We start from the raw sequence: 23,583 nt of genomic DNA on the forward strand, positions 1-23,583 counted from the left end.
GTTTAAAAAACAACTTTGATGCTGAATCATGTAGCTGACTCAACTTATAGGCAAGCCTAGGATGTGACACTTTAAAAGATGTTAGATATCAGTTCAGTTGGTGCGGATATTTTCCATACCTGATTATCATATAGCAATAGTCCCTACAATAACTTACCACTCCGTGTTTTCCATTCAGCTCTAGGAATGCTGGGCAGACATGGAATGTTTCCCACCCAGTGATTTGAATTCTCCGGAGTCTATTAAAAGCCAAATTTAACACAGGATGCTTTTAGTGAATCAAGTATTTTCCTAATAGTTTATCACTTTGTTCTTGACTAGCTCAACAGCAATTTTGTGGGGGTTTTTAAAGGGAGGTGCACTTTTATGCCCAGCAACACATTATCTTTGCCAGCCCTGAGTTCTTTCTCCAGCACTGCTTGTTTCAAGTTTTAATTATTTATATGGCCTCTTTTTTTAGTAGCTGGGTTATATAATCCTGCAAAAGATGCATATAGAATTAACTTTGCAAAGGCTTTTGCCAGCCTTGAAGCTTAAAATCTATCGCTTTGCTCTTGCATGTTAAAAATATTCAGCATTTATTTTTGATGGCTGTATTAATTGTGGTGTTCCATTTAAGCACCATTTTTTTATTATTTGAGTGCTGGCTTAGGCAAATCTATTGAGTCACGTGACTGGAAAATATCTATTGGTTGCCAGTCAAGATGTCAAATGAAAGCACAAAGCTTTTTTTACTAGTGTCCCGCCAGCCACTTGATCTCATGCGCAGAGAATGTTTTGGAATGTGGTAAAAAAGAAGTGCATTCCCCATGATTAGACTGAATTAGATTAAATCTTCTGCATGTAATTTCTATATGCTGGAGTAGATGGGGAGGAAGCCTTTTGTCCCTGCTTACTGGATTCTCTTGGGCCAGTCGTCTTTTAACTTAGGCTAGAATTCTAATCCTACTTACCTGGAAGTGAGCCCCATTGAATTCAATAGGATGTAGTTATGAGTAGACATGAATTCAATTGCAATGTTACTCCACGGTGGTGTTCTAAGGTTAAATGGGTTTCCCCACCCCAATGTAGGATGCCCTGATCTCCCTGGCGGAGAGGCTGGCACGGTTCAGCTCTCTTCTCAACTTCTGAACTTAACATCAATTGAGCCAACTCTGCAGTACCCTTCCTGTGGTCTTCCCAGGGTCCATTTGCCCATCAAAAAACAAAACAAAGCTTTGTTTCCCTCTCTTCACTACCACTTCCTGCCTGGCATGAATTTTACATGCATAAGAAGGGCTGCTGTCAAGAATTCTGAGCTTACCAGCTGGAGGTCAACCGTTCAAGGAAACCGTCTCTCACTTCATGGGAGGTAACTTGGAAAGTTTATTAGTTGCATTGCGCTATTAGGTGCACCTAGGTGGCGCTATGGGTTAAACCACAGAGCCTAGGACTTGCTGATCAGAAGGTTGGCGGGGTGAGCTCCTGTTGCTTGGTCCCTGCTCCTGCCAACCTAGCAGTTCAAAAGCACATCAAAGTGCAAGTAGATAAATAGGTACCGCTCTGGCGGGAAGGTAAACGGCATTTCCGTGCACTGCTCTGGTTCATCAGAAGAGGTTTAGTCATGCTGGCCTCATCCCGGAAGCTATACACCGGCTCCCTTGGCCAATAAAACGAGATGAGCGCCGCAACCCCAGAGTCGGTCATAACTGGACCTAATGGTCAGGGGTCCTTTTACCTTTAAAGTATTCTCAGCCACTTGTTGGTCGGCGCTTCTAGATTTGTGCACATTTCCTCTACAGTTGTTAAAGAAGCAAGACAATGGTCCTTTCCATGCACTATTTACAAAGAGGAACAGTCTTCGGGGAAGGAACTAGGTCTAAGAGTCGCCTCTTCTTGGCAAGACCAGTGCAAGTGCAGCATAGTTTCCTGTACCAACAATATCTGTGAGTCACAGATGGCAAGGAAATGGAGACCTTATTCTTGATAGCAGCCCTTCTAAGGCCAGGTCTTAAATCACTGCACAACATTTAGGCTGCAAACCTAAACCAACATAATTGAAAACAATTTGGTTAATTGAAGTATGTTGGCAGTGGTAACAGGAAGGAAATCTTGTTCTGTTGCATCTTAATCAACAGAGGTACCCTTTTTTTAAAAAAAAAAACAACTCTGTTGGTATTAAATTTCATTACACTTCAGTATCTAGTCAGAGCTACAGTACAGACAGTATGACAAATGTGCTTTGGGTTAATCTGTCTCTTCTACAGATGAAAAATTCCCTACTATATGGTGTATTGTTCAGTTTGCTGCTGCACTCAGTGAGTTTGCTACCTCTTTGACAAGTAATTTAGGCTAGCTGGGCTTACTACACATGGCAGTGTGAATATGTTGCTGCTTTGGCACTCTCAATACACAATTTTGGGATATTAGGACTGGGCTCTTGTCTTGAGATGCAGCTGGTCACTTTACTCAGGTTCTTGCTAGGTTATCTTGCCATGGCAATTACTTGTGTTGCAATAAATGTTTGAAATTTACTGTATGTGGATGTTCAAATGAGTATGCTGGCAGCCGTGTTTAGCAAATCTCCTGGTCTCTCTTGAATTTGCAGACCTTTTCAAAATTATCTGGGATTGTCAGTATTAACACGTGTATATTGACATTCAGCACATTCTGGACATTCATTTGCTAGACTTTGCTATTCATATTGGAAGGGGCTGTAATTCTGGGGCAGAGTAAACTCTTTTTATGAAGAAGTGCCACATTCAGTCCTCAGCACCTTCAGATAAAACGATACCTGAAGGAGCGTCTCCACCTCCATCGTTCTGCCCGGACACTGAGGTCCAGTGCCAAGGGCCTTCTGGTGGTTCTCTCGCTGCGAGAAGCCAAGTTACAGGGAACCAGGCAGAGGGCCTTCTCGGTAGTGGCACCCGCCCTGTGGAACGCCCTTCCACCAGATGTCAAAGAGGAAAATAACTACCAAACCTTTAGAAGACATCTGAAGGCAGCCCTGTTTAGGGAAGCTTTTAATGTTTAATGGGTTGTAGTATTTTAGTGTTCTGTTGGAAGCCACCCAGAGTGGCTGGGGAATAAATAATAAATTATTATTATTATTATCATCATTATCATTATCAAGTAACAGCAGAAGGGAGATACCCTTTTCTGCCTGTGATTCTGGATAGGCACTGCCATTCAGGGTAGACAACACTGGGCTAGATCAGCCTTCCCCATCTGAGGACCTGCAGATGTCCTGGAATGCCACTTCCATCATTCCTGTCCATTTGCCATGCTGGTTGGGGCTGATGAGAGTTGTAGCCAAATAACATCCTGAAGGTACCAGGTTGAGGAAGGCTGGGCTTGATGCATCAGTAGTCTGACTATTAGGCAACTTCATAGGTTCATACATAGGAAATTCTTTTTTGCAAATTGCATGTTCAACAAAACATTCACATTTCTCCCCAAAGCTTATAGAGGACGAAGAAAAATGTTGTGTTTCATGCTCAGTGACCAAGAGATCACAGCTTGCCCCTTTGAACTCCTCTATACCTCACTTTTCCTGACATTTGCTTCTCTGATTTTTACATCATTTTTCAACTGGCTGCTGAGGATGATAATAATAATAATAATAATAATAATAATAATAATAATAATAATAATAATAATGATAATGATAATAATAATGATAATAATAATGTCCATATGGGGCCTCTACTCATTCAGTTGTGCCATCTCCTAGAAGTCCATGGTATGCTGAAACCCATACATTATCTGCAGATCTCTGAATTAACATTTGTATAGTCTTTCTCTTCTTTTCATATTATCAAGATTTGACAAATTGATGATTTGGTATTCCCTAACCAATTGTACCTTGTTATTGCAAACTGCAGTTATAGACAGCCTACATTTTCAGGATATCGACAGGCAGGTGCTATGGTGTTTGCAAACAAATGTGAGTGTACACATGCAAATAGATGCACAAACAGAAAAAATATTTTACATCAGTGGCACTATATGGATAGCTGAAGATCTATTTCCGTCACTCTTCGTTTGCAATTATTTAGAGTCCCCTGTTGTAACCAAGAGTCTGTTCTACTGATGCTGATTTCTCTGTATGGAAAAAACAGTGACAAAGGAATTCTTCCATGTATACAGCCTTGGGCATTGTAAAGAAGTTCTCTTTCATCTGTGTCCTCCTACAAGCCAGTAATCGCAGAACACAGGCAATTTCCCAGAACACCTATTCCCAAAACTCTCCATGGAGATGGGCTGATTCTGATGTTTTCCATTTCAGAATTGTTGGCCGTCGGGGAAAACTGCAGCCAGGTTCCATAGCATGCAAAGAGCAGGGTTGTGACCTACAAGGCCATGCATTACCTTTAAGGATGGGTGGGCGGTTAAATGTTTGACTGGGTTTGGAATATTTGTACCAGCTTTTTCCTTTGTAGTAAGGAAGAAGCTGGCCCACACTGGGGCAGGGAGGGGGGCTTGCTACCAGCTTCCCCTCCACGTTGGCCCATGTTTGAACACACTCTGCGTTGGGTGGTACGGAGCCTTTGCCAGTGTTTCCTCGGTTGCAAAGAGAGCATGTTAAGTGCGGTGTGCTTCCCTTTTCTGATCCCCCACAGACACGTCTTCTGCATCCGAAGATGAAGGGTCGCTCAGGCGCCAGGCTGCTCTATCTGCTGCATTGCATCAGAGCTTACAGAATGCTGAGTCATGGATCAACCGATCTATTCAGGGGTCATCCACATCTTCATCAGCATCTTCTACACTATCCCATGGAGAAGGCAAAGGGACCAGTGGGTCACTAGCCGATGTATTTGCCAATACTCGAATAGGTAGGAGCTGGGGTGCGGACAGCAAAACCAAGGGCTTCACGTCTTCTTTTTGTGTCAAAAGTTTAGAAATCTCCCAGTGTCAAAGGTTTAAAAACTCTGCCCGCTATAAGTAGAGGCCTACCCATGAGTGAGGGAAGGCAAGAGAAAGGATCCCAGTGACATCAATAGTCATGAAAGATGTGCACAGTAACCTGGCACTTTTCGTTATGCACATGGGTGTGGTTTTATGCTTGTGGCTGCTATTTACACTAAGTGTTCTCACTGCTGGGTGAGCAAAAAGATTGCTGTAGCCTACATGTCCTGTGTTGTGTTGCAGATGTCTATCCCTTATCCAGCCAAAAAGATCGCCATGCTTTTTTAAAATTTATCCAACAAGGCTGTGCTGCAGCCTTCCGCATAACGGCCTAACTTGTGGGGATGGGGAAAGCTTTTCAAAAGCTTCACTTCCTTGTTACCTGCAAGATATTTTACTCATCATAGGCGACTATGTGAGTGGCTATATAACAAGGCAATTTTTTCAAAAAAATAATAATTTTTTTTTTTGCTTTATCCCACCTGACTGGTAGACCAGGAATCACATCCCCAGCCCCCAAACACCCAATTTTAAAGCATATTTAACCCCTGAACCATTTCCCCAGCTACGTGTACACATTTGTTGGGGGATTTCAAGATCTGGATACCCCAGGCTCAGTTTTTTGATGCTCTGAGGTGCTCCTTGCTGCTGGTGCTGCTGTATGAATTTTTGGTAGGGTTTGTTTGGCTCCACTGTATGTGTTTTCTTGTTAATGTGTTCCAAAGGATATCGCTGCATCCCAGGGGGATTGCTGTGTCTCAATGTGCTCTCTGCTTTGGCTTAATTGGTTTCAGGCAAGCAATGTGTAGCTGTTTGGTGTCTCTTAATTGCTTCTTTTTATTTCTTTTAACCTGTATGTTGCTGATGTCTTTGTCTCTTACTGGGATGCAACTCATTTTCTAAAATGGAAAACTTGGGAGATTTACCTGTTTGAAATTCCATCAGCATAAATAATGCTTTCTTCAGATGGAAGATACTCTCATTAAAGCAATGGTGAAATATGGTCCCAAATTGGAACAGCCTCCTATTTGGTTGCTGAATAGCTAATGTCAAATTGGTGCTATAAAATACAGCTCTTTCTTGTAAGTGCAATCTTGGGAATATGAAGCACAGTTAACTTAGGAGCAACGTTTCTACTGCTACTGTTACATTTTCAACACAGAGGTAGACACATATAAACATACGGCTACCTCGATAAGTTTTGAGCATTTAAAAACATAGCCACAGATATACTCAGCACAGTAGATCTGAAGTTTATTTATCTCAGGCTTAAGAGCTCAAGGCAAGAATCCTTCACAAGGATAGGATTGAACTCAACCACAGAATCGGCACCTTGTCAACATTTAATACACCTAAGTTGGGTTTGATATAGGGCCTTATCTAAAATCTATTAATGTTGCATGGATTTTTGAGGCCTTACTCTCACGCAACTCTAGCACGGGGTGCTTGTATGAAAAAAGTTTTGTTTTATGCCAAGTTTCATTTATTTAAGAGTACTTAGCAGCCCAATCCAGCATGGATCAACCCAGACTGAATTCTGTGCCCGGCTGCCTCACCATAGGCAGACCTGATCAGACCTTGGGCATTTATTGAGGATTTTCCCTGTGGCCACCACAGAGTGAGAACAAGCCCTTGGACAAAACCGAAGTATGTGCTATTACTGATCAGATGAGCCCTCAAGAGTGTGCCTAGCATATACTTCAAAATGCACACTAAATCCTATCCTGCCTTCTGTTCCGAGGGAGGTATTTCTGTTTTGTACATCTTGGTACAATGATGGAAAGGACATCAGTTCCCTTACCCAAACTGCACTGACTTAAGAAGTCAGGGAACAGCTCAGCAGGATACTTTTAATTAATATTATATTCTTCTGAATGGTTGTACATTTACCTAATGATGACATTGGTGTGCATAAAACTCACTGAACACATGCAGTACATTGCAAACTTTCAATCTGTGTGTCTTACAATATTGCGTGGATGTATGCTGAGTTTTTCCACATCAGTGCTGTTAACTGAATGTGCTGCCTGCAGAAATTAAATACTTGACTTGCTAACCTTTATTAAATCTGTTGTGATAACTCTGTCCCTTAAATGCTCTCCCAGTAGCCTATTTTTTTTGGGGGGGGGGATATAAAACTATTCAATTATATATATTCTCACATCAGAGAAATGCAAGTTGTTGAATTATGAACCACTTAGCTGCTTAAAACACACAATTACATAGCAGTTCAGCAGAGGATGGAGAAGATTGGACACAGTGGCCTGGTTCACACATTATGCCAAGCCAAACAGCAACAGAGCACAAGCAAGCATGTAGGCTCCAGCAGAGGAGATTGTGGTTGCTTTATTTCTCACTGGTTGTTCTGCTGTGCTGCGTTGAACTAAGAATGGCTTGATTAGCATGTTGTCCAAACCCAGGTTTGTGTTATAATTCTCTCCAGGCTAATCACACCCTAAAACCAATTATTGTTCTACAGTATCTGGCCCAAGGTTTGTCTGGGAGAGCTAAACTGTGAACGAAATGTTTGGCCAAAATGCTAAGCCCAGGCCATGGTTTTAGTGTGGTATAGCTGCAGAACAACTAGGGAAGAGCAAAGTGACTGCAATTTCCTCTCTGGGAGCTCACACATGTGCACTAAGCTATGGTTTGGCTCAGCCTGACATGCAAATTAGGCCGTAGTATCTCATTAAAGGGCATTGCAGTTGACTAGACCAGATTTCAGCCTGTAGTGCCACTATTTCTGTTGTGATACATAAATGTATTCAAGATCTGGAAGTTTGCATAAGGGATGAGGAAGGGGCTTAGTCTTGCACTCAGTGCACTATGGAGACAACATGGTCAGCTAGCTGGGTAATCTTTTCTGTTGGCAAAATGGCAAACAAAAAAATTGAAAAATCAGGAGGCCTTTTCTGAGACTCTAGGAAGTTCTGTTGAAGATTACATGGTCAAAACTCTCCTGTTCTTATCCTTTGTCCAATTTTTACTTAAGAGGAGATATGGGGCAATGGTGATATGTCTCATAACATTTTTGCTGCCCTTGTACGAGTTAGTCTAGTTAACCTTTGGAAATGGGCAGTGCAATATGTGGCCTAGAGAAACGGGGGTGTGAAATAGCCCGTGGCACTGTAATGAAAATGGAAAGTAGAATCAGTCTTGCTGTTCAGTCAGGTGCCTTTGCATCAGACCAAGGAAAGGTGGGTAAATGTGAGATCACATCTTAGGCCACCTGGTTGCAAAATGATAATATGAATCTCAATTGTTTTTTTCTTGATCCTCCTTCTAGAAAATTTCTCAGTTCCCCCGGATGTTACTGCAACTACCTCCACACCTGCTTCCTCTGCCCGCCCATCTGCTATTGACCTCCCTCCATCAGGAATAGTGAAGGGCATGCACAAAGCATCCAACCGGTCTAGCCTTATGGACACAGCCGATGGTACATCTGCAGATCCAAACTATGGGATAAAGCCAATAGGGCATCAGTAACATGGTTTTATTTCTACAGCTCATCAGTGCAGCATTGCAGAATGCATGCTATCCATCTTAAATGTCTACCATGTCAGCCATTAGTAGGCATCTGCCTCACACAGCAACAAATTTTTCTGTTTGCTTTCTTGTGAAATTGTGAGAACAATGGGGCCCTGAGACCCAGGTTGGGCAATTGCATCTTGTGGGGAAAGGCAGCTGATTAAGTTTCAGCTGTTGGCATTAACCTCTTATGTCCAATACCCAAATGGTAGTTTGTTTGTTTTTGTGTGATTCTTTTAGAAAAGAAGCCTGTGCTTCTTAACTACTTACCCTGCGACATTCATACTTCACAGAAGAAGCAAAGGTGTGAATACTCTTTGCCCTTCCAGATTTTGAGCAAAAGTGCCAGCCCTTAACATCAGCATTTCCTCCAACTTTTAATTGTGAATCGGCCTGCCAGTGTATTCTGCTTTGCATTGCAGAAACAACTGAGAAACAATTGAGGTGGGAAGAAACAACTGAGACCCTCTCAAGTTTGATTCATGTAGGGGCAAAGAACATGTACCGCAGGGTGGAAAAGTGGACGCAGTCAGCAGGCTAGATCCCCAAGTCCTCCACAACCTGCAGGCCACTTTGACAGGTAGGTGGGGTCACCCACCTATCAGATCACCTTGTCCTGCTCACCTGTCCAAGTCACATGATGTCAGGCGAGCCAGCTTCAAAGGAAGAATCCTTTGAATGCAATAACCACAATTGCCTTGATATAGAACGGTTCTTGCACCCTTGCTACCCGGAAGAGAGCAAAGACGCTATGTGCCCTTTCCGCTAGTAGCTGAGCCTAGCTCCAACCTCAGAATATCTCCACTGCTGCAGCAAGGCCCAGCCTCTTGATGTATGAGTAAGGGAAGGCAGTTGCTCTTTGAACTTTCATCCTGTCTCCAGCCCCTGCTGTTAACCCAAACAGTTTTGTGGATTCCCGGAAAGCTCCCCTTTTCCTGCTCACTATTTTGTGTTGTTTCTGTAGTCCACCACTGTGAAAAGTGTGGCAGATCCCAAATGGCTCATACAGTCGGAAGAGGAAACAGGTAGCCTCTCTGACATGAGTGTGTGGTTCCTAGAGAGTGCAGTTTCTTAAGGGCTCCTATTGTTGTTTTAAGCAGATACCACCGCTGATGCATTTCCTCAGCATAGCTGGAGACCAGTGATTGTGGGTATCTCATTAGGAGCTTTGGTTCTTTTGCTGTTACTTGTAATCTAAAGAAGAGCGATAACTCAATGCACGCAGAGTATCAGGAAACTGCTTTTCTTGTTAAATACCAAACACTGAGCACTACAGATTAGGAAAGGGGAGCAGGGAGTTCTGGTGAGGAAATTGCAATTTTATTTTGTGTGTGCGTTGAAAAGAAAAGTACAGAATGTGTTTTACAAAGGAATGAGAGCCCTGCATTGGGTATTTGAGAGGCATTGGGCATTAAAGTAAAGTGAATCTTAGTAGTCTTAGAACAACAGACCCTCTCCTTGGTCCCAAATTTGATCCTTCTGTGTAGTCCCCACAGTCATTTGATTAGAGCTTTCAGATTACACAACCTGGCTGTAAAATGAGCTCTTTGGTTGTACAGTGTCAGGTGCTGAAACAGAAGCAAAAATAGCTTTTTAAACTCCTTTTGCCAGCACCTAACCACCTACAGGTGGTCTTGTTTTGCCACACCAGATCTATGTTTGTCACAGCGCTGCTCTATTCATTTCCCCTTGTTCCTTTCTTTAAAGATGTGAATTCTCAACTAAGTAATTCACACCTTGCAGAGAGAGAGGAAAAATGCATGAACTAACTAATCTGCATTACTGACAGTTTGCATTGAACTGTTTTGGTCAGCTGTTGTTGTTCTTATGCAGAATTTCCAGGGCCTCAGCTGTGTTGCCCTGAGATTTCACTCCTAAAAGCCAGCGTCTTCTTAACCTTGGAGAAGAGGCTTCGCTCTCATTCGTTGGTAGAACTATTTTCAGTATAAAGCAGCCAATGAGTGGTAAAGTAGAACCTGCACTTCTAAAATGCCTGCTGCGCTGGAGTTTGTTATATGCAGGTAGAAAAGCACCCAACTGCGGTGACTAGAATAACCTTGAGGATAAACTGCTGCCTTGATTTGAGTCTGCGAGAAAACCTTTGCCAAGTCTCAGGAGTTCCCATAGTGCCCTCTGGTGGTCAAGTCCTAAAAGGATCCTAGAAAGATCATTTCAATCCGGCACGCACAATTTGTGACCCACCAAGCCAAACAGATCCCATTAGTCAAGAATTGTGATCTCAGAGGTGCCCGACTCTGCTTCTGCAATCCCAGGAAGGAATGGGAAGTTTGTCCAGGCCTTTGCAGCTTGCCATATACGGCCTGGTCTTGAGAGATGAAAAACATATATAGACAGTGTTGTGCAACTGCTGAAAACAGCTTTGAAAAGGAAATAAGTGGTCCTTTTATTAGCAGCCGTACCTTCCAGATAACCTTCTGGATAGTCCGTGTTCCCATGTTTTACATCAGGGTTTGATCACTGCAATTTCTGCTCATGTATATTGTGATTTGCTGCATCAGAAAGGGTATGGTTTGGGTAGCTCTTTATAGAGTGGCAGTTGCCCACAGGTGACCTAGCCCTTGATAAACTGAATTAATTTCCCACACTGCAGGTGTCCCTGTAAGTAGCAGAGTCTCAACAAAAATCCAGCAGCTGCTCAATACTCTGAAGCGACCCAAGCGGCCACCTCTGAAGGAGTTTTTTGTGGATGATTTTGAAGAAATTGTTGAAGGTATTTGGATATGCCAATGGGCTGGTTGCAATTCGCAGAAAACTTTGCGTGTCTTGTTCTTTTGCATGGTTTTGCTTTTCTTCTTTCGATGCCTGTTAAGCTCCAGTAGTTAAGGGAGAATCCTCTTCCTTCTATCTGTGCCTTCCTTTTATGAGGTTTCCAGATCAATACGGATTAGAAAACAAATGTGCTGTTGTATCTTAGCCTCTTATATAGAAAAGCTCAAGAGTTCCATCTAGCTCCTCCTGGTCGTATGCTTTTTCTGTAACTGTCTGCACAAGGGGAACCTCATGCACAACCTTACAAGCCCCACATCGTCAGGGGTTGTGGGGCCAGAGGCAAACAGTGGGTGGAACAGCATATTGGAGAGTCTTTGTACACTAGATTCTTGCACACACACACTCCAGATACATAATGGCATCATCACAATTGAAGGACCTATTCAGACAGGCAGAAGCACTCCAGGGTGCAGAGCACAGATAGCGAGGGCTGTTGCTTGGGAAGAACTGGATAGGGGCACCTGGAGGTCACATTCATCTCATAGGCCGGAAAGTTCCCCTCCTTTGGAGTAGGCAGAGAGCTACTCTGTCAAGCCCACAGGTTTTCTTAAAGAGAAAAAGGGGGAAAGATGAGCTCTTCTTGCTTAAAACAGGGTGTACCAGCTTCTCCCAACTTCTTGTAGTCCAACAATCTGTAGGGCAGCTCCTATCATCCCAGATTGTTGGCTGTGTCGACAGGAACTTGTGCAAGTTGTTGGGGTCCGACAACATTCCGGAGTTGGGAAAGTCTGGGAATATACCATGCCATCATTGGGTATATATGCCAAATCAGTCTTTTTACTGCAAGAGGGATGGGAGAGCAACACTTGGCATAGCATGTCCCATCCCCCCCCCAATTTCCTTCGTTATCTCTTCTCCCTCCCCTCCCACACCCATCCCCTTTTCAAATCAGGTGGTCACACTTGACACTTTGTCAGAAATGCTGGTGCCCAAAAAAGAAAGGATGGAATTGGGCCACAGACATGGCGAGGGTAGCTCAAGCCTTAAATATGAGAACGGGGAAACCTGGGTTATTGCTGCTTCATTTATGCATCTTTAACTTCCACTCCGAAATTCTGTGTGGCGTGTGTAGCTCCCACTGAGAGACAGATGGCAAATAGTAAATTTGGATTATTCCTCTGAGAGCTGGCCCAAGAGATTTTGTGGCCCAGGCAGCTGCGTTGTGTGATCCAGGAGCTGTGCTCAGACTTCCTCATCAACACTGCAAGTGAGGTGCACCTCTCACATTGCGTGCTGCTCTCCTGGTGGCCCTAGAGGGGCTATTTACCCAAACAACTGCTTGGCGTTCCATGGTACATTTTTGTGCTAGTGCTGACTCTGCTGGTCTTAAACAGCTTTATAGCAACTCCAGTATATGGCATTATCTATGAATATACTACCTAGGCACTGTCACAGGGGCAGGTTGCTTTTGACTATTTCAACTTAATTTCCCTCTCCTGGATTTAAATATCACCCTCCTTTTTTTAAGCCACAAATTTTCTCCTCCTGTAAATGGCTCTGTTCTCTTGACATTTTTTGTTCTCTTCATCTGCTCTCTCTTTTGACCTGCTGCTCTTTACATGTTGATTAACCTTTATCAAGTTACCACTTCAACTTTTCAAAACTCCACATACAAATCCTTGCTCTACCACACCTTCCTGCTCTTTCTGCTACCTGTTATCTCTGTCCTACTCTGTCTTTGGTGCCTTTTATTAAAGTCAAACTTAATCTTGGTTTGTTCATATTTGTCTTGGCTGACTGGCTGAGATTTTAGACTTTCTTCTCACTTCTGTGTTGCGTATTGTACCTAGCACACAGATTGATGCTACGTAATTGTATAGTAGCAGCAGCAGTAATAGTAGGTTCTTGCCAAATGCAATCGAGTTAACATCTTCAGTTTCTGTGTTTGGAAATAATACAGTTTTCCTGTCTCCTACTGGGCGGTATCTATCCTTAGCAACAAATACGTTCAAATTGCTTCGACCTTTTAAAAGTGGATTTGGAAACAGCGATTTCCAAAATGGGGAAGAAAGGGGGAATCCTTTGCATCATGAATGCAGGGAGCTATAGACTTTGTTTAGCACCATTTAGTCCTCCATACACAGCTTGCTCCTTTCCTCAGTGGATTTAACACTTGATCTGGTGGTGTTTTCTTTGCAGTTCCACAGCCAGACCCAAATCAGCCCAAGCCAGAGGGACGTCAGATGACGCCTGTGAAGGGAGAACCCCTGGGAGTAGTTTGCAACTGGCCTCCTGCATTAGAAGCCGCTTTGCAACGTTGGGGGACGACGCAGGCCAAATGCCCTTGTTTGACAGCCCTGGATGTTACTGGGAAGCCAGTCTACACACTGACATATGGTGAGAATCTTTATAGAGTCTTGTTAGCCTAGACACTTTACCATAGCGGGCTTTTTTAAGGCATGTGGGTCTTTGTGGTTTGCCTGCCTTGACTTGGCACATAAGCTGTTTGATTAGAAAAGCAGCACTTTGGCGATCCTGCGTTGATTCTGCACTGGCTAAGATACACGATACAGATATTTTCCGGCAATAATAATAGACGTGTGTCGTGGGGTGGGGGTGGGGAGATGCCGCTGCCTGCCTGATGTGTAGCCTCATTGCTTTCTCTCTGCGTTCCAGGCAAGCTGTGGAGCAGAAGTCTGAAGCTGGCCTATACGCTGTTGAATAAACTGGGCACCAAAAATGAGCCTGTCTTGAAGCCTGGAGACAGAGTAAGAAGCCTTAACAAACGGTTTATAGCTCCCCTTGTGAAAAATGAATGGGGGTGGGGTGTGAATGTATGTGCCTCTTCCCCTTTAAATGTTTTTTTTAAAATTACTTCTTTAAAAAATTGCAGCACGTGAGTTAATTTTGCAGTCATTTAATGAACATTCTTTGAGTTAAACAGCCTGTTTTGTGCTTTGCAGTGTAATGGTCCAAGCTTGACTGCTGTCCGTCCTACCTTCTCTAACTTAATGATTTCTGTGAACCACAGGTAGCCCTTGTTTATCCCAACAATGATCCTGTCATGTTCATGGTGGCGTTCTATGGCTGTTTGCTAGCTGAAGTCATCCCAGTGCCGATAGAGGTACCTCTAACCCGAAAGGTAACGTTGATGGAACTTAGAGGAGTGATAGGATGTGGGATGAGAACCAAAGTCAGGCTGTCGGCCTTGGATACATTTAGACTTTGCGGCTTCCAGTTCTAGAGAGCCTGTTGCACATCCAGGCTGATATTTCGAAATGCTGGTGTTCTGTCATGCCTCCCTCTTGCGTCGAGCACATGGTAAAAGAGATCAAAGTATCTCAGCTGTCCCTCGGTCAGTACCCTGGGCCTTATTCTTGCCAGGGCTCAGCACCTTTATTTTAGAGAACGTTATTTAAACAGCAACAATGGGGAGCTTATTTTGTTATTTTGCAGTCCTACTGATTTCCATGGCACTGTGCTACTGCATAGGAATTGCGGTTTGCTCCCTTGCTGAAAAGCCAAATATTTCATTGTTTTTTAAAAAAAAATATATCTTGAAATGCATTTCGGTAGTTGAAATGCAGGCAGTTTCTGAGCTACTGCTAACTACAGAGATCAGAACTATAAGACACTATATCCGTTCCAGAGGGGAAAGTGAGTATAAGGCAAAAAGATGGTAGCATTTTGAATTCGCTTCCCCAAACAGATATGTGTATTAACAAGTTCTGACATTGTTTTTCAAGAATTTTCGGGCATAGTTTTGTATCGGTGCCTATCGAAGGTAGCTTAAGAAGCAGCCCTGATTGAAATCAGTTTCAGTATAGATTTTCTGGCCAGCTTGTGTCCTGAGCACTGCTGAGAATAGGCCCTTGTGTTCTCGCAGAGTCCGTGTGTCACTAAAGGTCACCTCTACCCTTACCATAATTGGAATAACACGCCATGCTAAGGTATTAAGAGTGTCTTTCAAGAGACGGCTTGGCAAGGAGCATGGTGAGAGAAGTGGTAATGAGGTGGTAACCTAGCCTGGTAATGCTATGGGTCTCCTAGGGGCATCTCTTTGATTTGTGATCTCAATATGACAACTGCCATAACAACCCGCACATGAAAACGGATTCTCTCCCAGCCCCCGCACTGACTCTATATGCTCAGTAAACCAGCTTGTCCATTTCAGTGCTTTCTTCCCTCGCTTCTGTTGTGTTGCAGGGGATTCTCTGATCATCTGCTCATTCCAGCTCGTTCCAGCCTAGTAAATTTCCCTTCTGTAGTTAAGGGATGCTGGGATTGGATGCTGGCGTAGCTTCTTACCAATATGCTGTCTATATTATTATTATTATTATTATTATTATTATTATTATTATTAGTGTGTGTGATTTCTGTTTGGCCTTTTTTTTTGTATGGAAATGCCAAGTGTTCAGTCCATTTTTTAACAAATCAAGTTAACAAATAAAGACAAATAGCTTTATTTTAACAAATAAAGTTTGAGTGCAATATGGATTTTGATATGCAGTGGTACCTCGGGTTATATACGCTTCAGGTTACATACGCTTCAGGTTACAGACTCCACTAACCCAGAAATAGTACCTCGGATTAAGAACTTTGCTTCAGGATGAGAACAGAAATCGCACAGCAGCAGGAGGCCCCATTAGCTAAAGTGGTGCTTCAGGTTAAGAACAGTTTCAGGTTAAGAACAGACCCCCAGAACGAATTAAGTTCTTAACCCAAGGTACCACTGTGTAGCCTGCTATCCTCTTGGGGTAATTAAAAGAAAAAAATCTGTTGAATTTTCGGGCAAATAGGAAGGAGTACAGGCCTGGCAATGTTCTGTAGCCAGTCCTGCAGGTTATCCTGCTGGGTATTTCACAAACTCCTGCTGTCTGGACCATTTAGGAGCCTGTCCCACTGATGATTTCAAACTGTGACTATGAGCTCATCTACAGAGGTCCCTTCCTTTCAGTTCTCACGTGGTAGTCTTGCCAGTCTAATGCTTCCCCTTCCCCCTGTGGCTGGAGGAGAAAAGACCTGTTTGAGATTGTGTGGGCAGCATTTGGCTACATTTCAGAAGCTAGTGGTGAAGGGATTAAGAACGGGACTTCAGGACCCTGCAAGTAAAATATAAGCAGGCAGAGGGCCTTCTCAGTAGTGGAACGCCCTCCCTTCAGATGTCAAGGAGATAAAGAATTGCACAACTTTTAGAAGACATCTGAAGGCAGCCCTCTATTGTGGGGTTTTGAATGCTTGATGTTTTTAGATATGCTGTAAGCTGCCCAGAGTGGCTCAGGAAACCCAGCCAGATGGGCGGGGTATAAATAATTAAAATATTATTATTAACATGAATTATACAAATATGCTTGTTTAATTTCTGCTGGTTGCAGAATTCAGCTTTTCTTGGAGCAGAAATTTCTCTCTTTAGCACAGAGTTAAGCACAACTCTGGCTATAACCTGGGTCAGCCTTCAACAACCTGTCACCCTCCAACTGTGGTGACTGAAGTTAACAAGAGTTATAGTCCAAAAATTGTAGTCTAGAGGGCACCAGGTTGGGGAAGGCTGACTTTTCCCTGGAACGCTGTTTCCCAAGTTTCAAGTTACTTTCGTTCATGGACTTTTCAGCACAGGATGAATGCCGTGCCTTCCACATTTGTTGTTGCCACCCATCTTATTTCAGATCATCACCACTCCCTGTGTTTTTCCATTGTGTGCAATGCCTGCTTCCCCTTGCTGTCACTGTGGTGGCTGTCATTTGAGTTTCAAACCACTGATGGATGACTCTGAATGTCTGTAGTTCCCTCAGCATTGTCCATAATGTTGCCATCCAGTTACCAAACCATTACCAACGTTTAGTAGTTTGGTAAGGCTAAAGCTGGCCTTTTCTCTCTTTTTTGCCCCAATCAGCAAATCACAGTGATTCCCTTTTCCCTCCCACAGGATGCTGGTGGCCAGCAAATTGGCTTTCTTCTAGGCAGCTGTGGCATTGCTTTGGCTCTCACTACTGAGGTTTGCTTAAAGGGTCTCCCCAAAACACAGAATGGAGAAATTGTGCAGTTCAAAGGTTAGTTGTTGATTTTATATGGAACAATCATTGTGGGTGGCATTTTATCAATCAGGAAATGACAGGGGTGCACGTGCACTTGTGTCAAGTCATAAATGTCGAACATGACATTCCTATTTTGCAGCAGACTAACTTGTAACTTGTAACTTGTAACTTGTAACTTGTAACTTGTAACTTGTAACTTGTAACTTGTAACTTGTATGGGACGCGGGTGGCGCTGTGGGTTAAACCACAGAGCCTAGGACTTGCTGATCAGAAGGCCGGCGGTTCGAATCCCCACGACGGGGTGAGCTGCCGTTGCTCGGTCCCTGCTCCTGCCAACCTAGTAGTTTGAAAGCACGTCAAAGTGCAAGTAGATAAATAGGCATCGCTCTGGTGGGAAGGTAAACGGCGTTTCCGTGCGCTGCTCTGGTTCGCCAGAAGCAGCTTAGTCATGCTGGCCACATGACCCAGAAGCTGTATGCCGGCTCCCTCGGCCAATAAAGCGAGATGAGCGCCGCAACCCCAGAGTTGGTCACGACTGGACCTAATTGTCAGGGGTCCCTTTATCTTTTAACTTGTTCATAAATTAAGGTTCCCTGCTTGTAGTTATTGACTATGTAAGTGATAAAGCAAGCCCTCAATTACCCATCAACCCAGGTTGGCATAAGCAGGGCTTGCAGCCAGTTTTCAGAAGAACCAAACAACTCCACCCCTATCTCTGCTGCCTGAGATATTTGGGGTTACTAGTAACTAGAATGGGGGCTGCTTTCGTGAAAGGCATGTGCTCTGCTACTGAGCCACAGCCCCTGATGCTTTTTACAATGGGAATGGGTTGCAGGGAGTACACTGCAACATTACTTCATTGTCATTGCTGGTTTACGGGGCAATCCAATTCTGCTATTGAATGACAAAGCTGTAAATGGCTTGAGTGTTACATACTTAAGTATTGCTGCACACACTAATCATGGCCTCTGTGTGGTTACGTCTGAAAATCACACATTTTGCTTGGTTTGCTATGATGATGCATTTGGGGAAGCTATCAGCGCAGAACAGCTACAGAACATGTAATTGTGGACCAAATAATTCATGCATGATCTTAATTTTCATACATGGAAATCTTCTCTATGTCAGAATAATATTCTTTAACTTTCTGCCTCTTTACATGTCTCTTTATGATTCCCACCGGCCTAAACCCAGATAAACTTTTCATAAGCATTAGAAACCTTGTGTTTCTGGGGAGGTGGGCAAGAAAAACTTGTTCAAGGGCTTTGTGAGACTTTCAGCATTGCAGCAGGTTCCTTTTGGGGAGCCGGATTGCATCATTTGCAGTGTGAATGCATCAAAAAATAATTGCGACATAGAAGTCACTTTTTTACCTTTTGGTTTTAGGTTGGCCTAGGCTCAAGTGGGTTGTAACAGATTCCAAGTACCTCTCTAAGTCACCAAAGGACTGGCAGCCCAACATTTCAAACGCGGGGACTGAGCCAGCTTACATTGAGGTATGTAGCGAGTAAAAATTAACAAAACAGCATATGCTGCTTTGGCTATTGAACTTGTAATATATTTAGGGTGTTTCAAGTGTCTGTGTGCCTTGCTGCCAAAACCTCATGTCCTCCTAATGTGCCCTTTCTCTCCAGAAGTTGTGGTTTAAGCATCTTTGTGAACTGGCACAATTATAAATTGAGGATGCAATTTACGCGGAAGATCTTCTTCCAGTGCCCTTTGTCCTTCTCGAACAGGTCTTTTTTTACAGAAAAAAGCTTCAGCCATAAGAGTTTGTGATGGGGTGGGTGATCTGTAGTCTTCCAGACATTGGACTACATTTCCCATCATCCCTGAGTATTGGCCATGCTAGCTGGGGTTAATGGGAGTTGGAGTCCCAGCTACTTCTTTAGGGCCACAGGTTCCCTATCCCTGGTTTATGGGAATACTTTGGGAGTTCTAAACCTCGTTTCAAATGATCTGTTCCCTTTGTTGGTGAGTCTGTTCACACTTCATTTTGACAGAGAGAGAGAGAGAGAGAGAGAGAGAGAGAGAGAGAGAGAGAGAGGGAGGGAACAGGAATAGCATAGGTAGAGCAGGGCTTTTCAAACTTGGGTCTCTAGCTGTTTTCTAGATTACAGTTCCCATCATCCCTGACCACTGGTCCTGCTAACTAGGGATGATGGGAATTGTAGTCCAAACACAGCTGGAGACCCAGGTTTGGGAAACCCTGGCAACAAATTCAAGCTTGTATTTTTTCTCATTCTACTCAATTTTGCTCGCTTATGCATACCCATATTCTGCCTTGCATGCAAACACACATGCATATACATGGGAAAGAGTAAAGGGCTCTCTGCCTTCAGCTTTGTGAATGGTTAAGGCAAATATAACAGCACTTTGATCCCTGAATTGTTGATATTTGTATGCTTTTCTCAGTACAAGACCAGCAAGGAGGGGAGTGTGATGGGTGTGACCGTGTCACGAATTGCTATGCTGGCTCACTGCCAGGCTTTGTCTCAGGCCTGCAACTACTCTGAAGGTGAGTGATATCCTGCCTGGCTGCGTTATGAGCACAGGGAGTCATGTCCTAGTGGACAGCTCTCCAGAGAACTGTGAACCCAGCCCAACGCTAGACTTTAGGAGTTATGCTCTACACCCATTAAATCAAAGTGATTGTTTGCAAATGGCGCACCAGTTCACACTGCCAAATGCTTCAGTGTGATATAGGTTTCATTGCCCAGCCACACTGAGAGAGACTTGTATGTATGTCTCGTAAGCTAATGGTGTTATTTCATAGTGAGATAGCTGCTGTCTCCTGTATACAGTCATACCTCTTGTTTGGTTCAAGTTACGTCTTTTCGGGTTGCGTCCTGCGGTGACCCAGAAGTACCGGAAAGGGTTACTTCTGGGTTTCACCACTCATGCATGCGCAGACGCTCAAAATAGGTTGTGTTCTGCTCATGTTGCGAATGGGGCTCCGGAACAGATCCCGTTCGCAACCAGAGGTACCACTGTATACAGTTTGGTTCACTGATGTGTTCCTCTGTACAAAATCATATAGTTACTTAAATTTTAATCATTGTGTTAAAGCATTTATGTGCCACTCTGCATTGAATATTCTAGGCCATTTTGCAACAATATACTCACATATATCAGCCGGTAGAGCATGGGACCCTTAATCTCAGGGTCGTGGGTTTGTGTCTCACATTGGGCAAAAGATTCCTGCATTGCAGGGGGTTGAACTAAATAACCCACATGGTCCCTTCGAAATCTACAATTCTTTGATTCTATGAAATTATTGCAAGGAGCAGCTTGACTTTGTAAACTGATCCCTATTAGCTTTTACATGCAAAGGAGAAGGATGTTGCAATTTATTTTTATTTTTAAAAATCAGTAACATTCCTTTCACCAGGTATTTTCTTAGCTTCCCTAAATTCTCAGTACACATCACCAGTGACCTTTCTTCAGCATTCCTCTGAATACCACTTGTTTGGTAATCACAAGCGGGGACAGTGTTTTTGTGCTCAGGTCTTACTTTCAGGCTTTCTGCAGTCTTCTGGTTTGCCACTGTGAGAACAGGATCCTGGAATAGATGGGCCTTCAGATAAACCAAAACAGAGCAATCATAGCAGTTTATTTACAGGCATCTTAATCTGCCCTGTTGGACTCTTGAAGCAGCCAATACCAATCACCACTGCAATAAAATACAATAAAACAATTAAAATAGCATTCCATCTCCCCCCCCCCCCGCCCCACTTAGCAATACAGATCTGTTTAAGTGTGTGCATAGAAAGTTCTGTTGGTACATTTCTTGCTAGAGAAATGCTTGGCATTATCAACGAAGGAGATTTATTTTCCTGTTAAGAAGCTTGTTGCAAGCATCTGAGGGGAGAGATTTTGGTTTTTCAGGGCAAGTCTGAGAAGTGGCCAGTACAATATGATCATTCATTGAACCCTGGAGTAGGCTTTGTGTTTGTTTAGCAGAATAGAAAGTTGCACCTCAGGAAGCAAAATTTCAGACAAGTTAAGTGTTAGCATTTCTGTTGCAGGTGAAACCATAGTGAACGTCCTGGATTTCAAGAAAGATGCAGGCTTGTGGCATAGCATGCTAACGGTGAGTCAGCATTTTAAGGGGATGATGTGCAGAAACTTTACTGTGACTTCTTTTCGTAGGCTACAGAGGCATGTGGTTATTGGACTGGGGGGGCTAGTCTGGTCCCCTAAATGCTCCCCCTGGAACCTCCTTCCCAAAGCCTGGGAAGCTTCTGCCTGGTTTAGGGAGGGAAGCGAGATGCTCATGCCCACAACATCGCCCTTGCAAGCTGGCACCTCTAGCCCTAACTGTTCCCCTATGAAAAATTTCACCACGCGCCCGATTCGGCTTAGTCTTAAAGGTGGAAGGACCGCTGAAGAATGGTATGACTGCAACCCCACTGGGATGTGAAGTGTAACATATCAGCATTATCTCAAAATCCTATGGATTAGCGTTTTCACTTAGATTTATTGGATTGGATTCATTGTGGTTATGTGCATGGAAGCCACACATTTTTGCCGGTGGTTTGTTTTTATTTGATTTGCGCCTGGGTTATTCTCTGTGTGTGCATGTGTAAAACCGGCTCTCTTTCTGTCTTTCAGAGTGTAATGAACAAGCTGCACACCGTCAGTGTGCCCTACTCAGTGATGAAAACCTGCCCTCTTTCCTGGGTACAGAGGGTTCACACTCACAAAGGTGGGCATTGAAAGGCCGTTGCACAGCTGACTTGTCATGAAATTCTACTCGATATGATCCAGAGCAGAACAATGTATAGTTAGCAGAGTAAAAACTTAAAACACGTTTCAGGATTCCCTAAATATAGACAAGAGGCAATTGTATGTCATCCAGCAGAGTTTTACTGCTACTGAATGCAAATGAGCATAATGGTCACAAATCCAATACATTCAGGATTGGCACTGTCCATAAGAAATCCAGTTGCAGCAGACTTAATTTAAACTTACAATAACTTACAATAAGACTAAACCTTAACACTAAGTGCAGAACATCACACCAGAAGGAAAAGAGAGAGAAAGAGAAACCCAGGCTCCTTTTGGCCTATTATTATAGTCAGCATGACCTTGACAGAAAAAGATAACAGAACCAGTTTAAGCCAGCTGTAGTCAGCTTCTCTGAAGGAATAACCCAACATCACGAACCTTTCTTTCACACAGAGAAGCTACTCTTGAATTAAATAGAATAGGAAAGATCTCTACACATCCGCTCAATGCTTTCTGTACCAAGAAATGCAAACTGACATTCCCCCCATTTATTAGGTGCAGGAAGTATTGATATGCAAAACACCTATAGAAAAACATATCTGGCCCCTATCTGGTCTCCAGTCCTGTTCCCATGCCCATGGAGCTGAATGGGGCGCAGAGAAGCTGCTAAAGGGATGTGTGACTCTTGATTGTTACTGGGAACATAACCTTAGGCTACATGGTTCTGCTACTTTCTCATTGGAGATCTTGGAGAGCTGGTATCTTCTCACCCTGTAGTCTTAGCATTTGTTTACCAAAGTGATTTACCTCCTAAGTCTGCCTAGAGTTTTGTCCTTCAGATCTCTGAGAATATCCCTGTGGCTTTCACTTAAAGGAGCAACAAGTAAGCCTCCACTTTGGTGCAATGACTTTCTCTAATTCTCTCGGTTGCAGCTAAGGTGGCTTTGGTGAAGTGTCGAGATTTGCACTGGGCCATGATGGCTCACCGGGACCAAAGAGATGTCAGCTTAAATTCCCTGCGGATGCTGATTGTAACAGATGGTGCTAACCCTTGTGAGTATCCACTTGGGCCTGTTTTCCTGCCGTAGTGCCTGCATATTTAGCAGGTTTTCCTCCAACAGTCTTCAGAATTGTGCTCAGTGAAGGTAACTTATTCACATACTTGGCAGTAGAGCATTGAAAAGTGTGTGCACACATGGATGCAAGTAAGATGTATTTCCAAGTATGGGATTGCAGCCTAAGGCTGTATACACTTATTTGCCTGCATGCTCTAAGATCATTTATGGCATGGGCAGCCAGATGCAATACAATGGAAGTGAGTGGTCCACAGGGGGCAAAGCATTGGATAAAATCTTTGCCTCTTGAGGAAATGTAACTTAATCTTCTGATGAGCTATGTGAGAGGGGACAATTCAGTAATTCTTGGTGCTGTAGTCTAAACCACAGAACTTCTTGGGCTTACTGATCAGAAGGTTGGTGGTTCGAATCCCCGTGACGGGGTGAGTTCTCGTTCCTCTGTCTCAGCTCCTGCCAACCTAGCAGTTTGAAAGCACGCCAGTGCAAGTAGATAATTAGGTATCACTGCAGCGGGAAGGTAAACAGCATTTCCGTGCGCACTGGTTTCCGTCACGGTGTTCCGTTGCACCAGAAGCGGTTTAGTCATGCTGGCCACA

At 43.6% G+C, this 23,583-nt stretch overlaps 1 protein-coding gene across 1 annotated transcript in view; it reads left to right on the plus strand.

Annotated features, from left to right (window-relative positions):
- The window catches only part of DIP2B (disco interacting protein 2 homolog B), a 182,034-nt gene that overhangs the window by 124,838 nt on the left and 33,613 nt on the right, over positions 1–23,583 (plus strand). The window contains exons 5-16 of the mRNA XM_081899067.1: positions 4,602–4,814; positions 8,174–8,323; positions 11,027–11,146; positions 13,345–13,542; positions 13,822–13,913; positions 14,177–14,287; positions 17,072–17,195; positions 18,567–18,676; positions 19,596–19,698; positions 21,209–21,273; positions 21,795–21,888; positions 22,845–22,964. Of these exons, the coding sequence (XP_081755193.1) occupies positions 4,602–4,814; positions 8,174–8,323; positions 11,027–11,146; positions 13,345–13,542; positions 13,822–13,913; positions 14,177–14,287; positions 17,072–17,195; positions 18,567–18,676; positions 19,596–19,698; positions 21,209–21,273; positions 21,795–21,888; positions 22,845–22,964 (1,500 nt within the window). The remainder of the gene's footprint in view (positions 1–4,601; positions 4,815–8,173; positions 8,324–11,026; positions 11,147–13,344; positions 13,543–13,821; positions 13,914–14,176; positions 14,288–17,071; positions 17,196–18,566; positions 18,677–19,595; positions 19,699–21,208; positions 21,274–21,794; positions 21,889–22,844; positions 22,965–23,583) is intronic.

The sequence above is a fragment of the Podarcis melisellensis genome (assembly GCF_964234715.1).
Source record: "Podarcis melisellensis genome assembly, chromosome: 2".
Taxonomy (NCBI): domain Eukaryota; kingdom Metazoa; phylum Chordata; class Lepidosauria; order Squamata; family Lacertidae; genus Podarcis; species Podarcis melisellensis.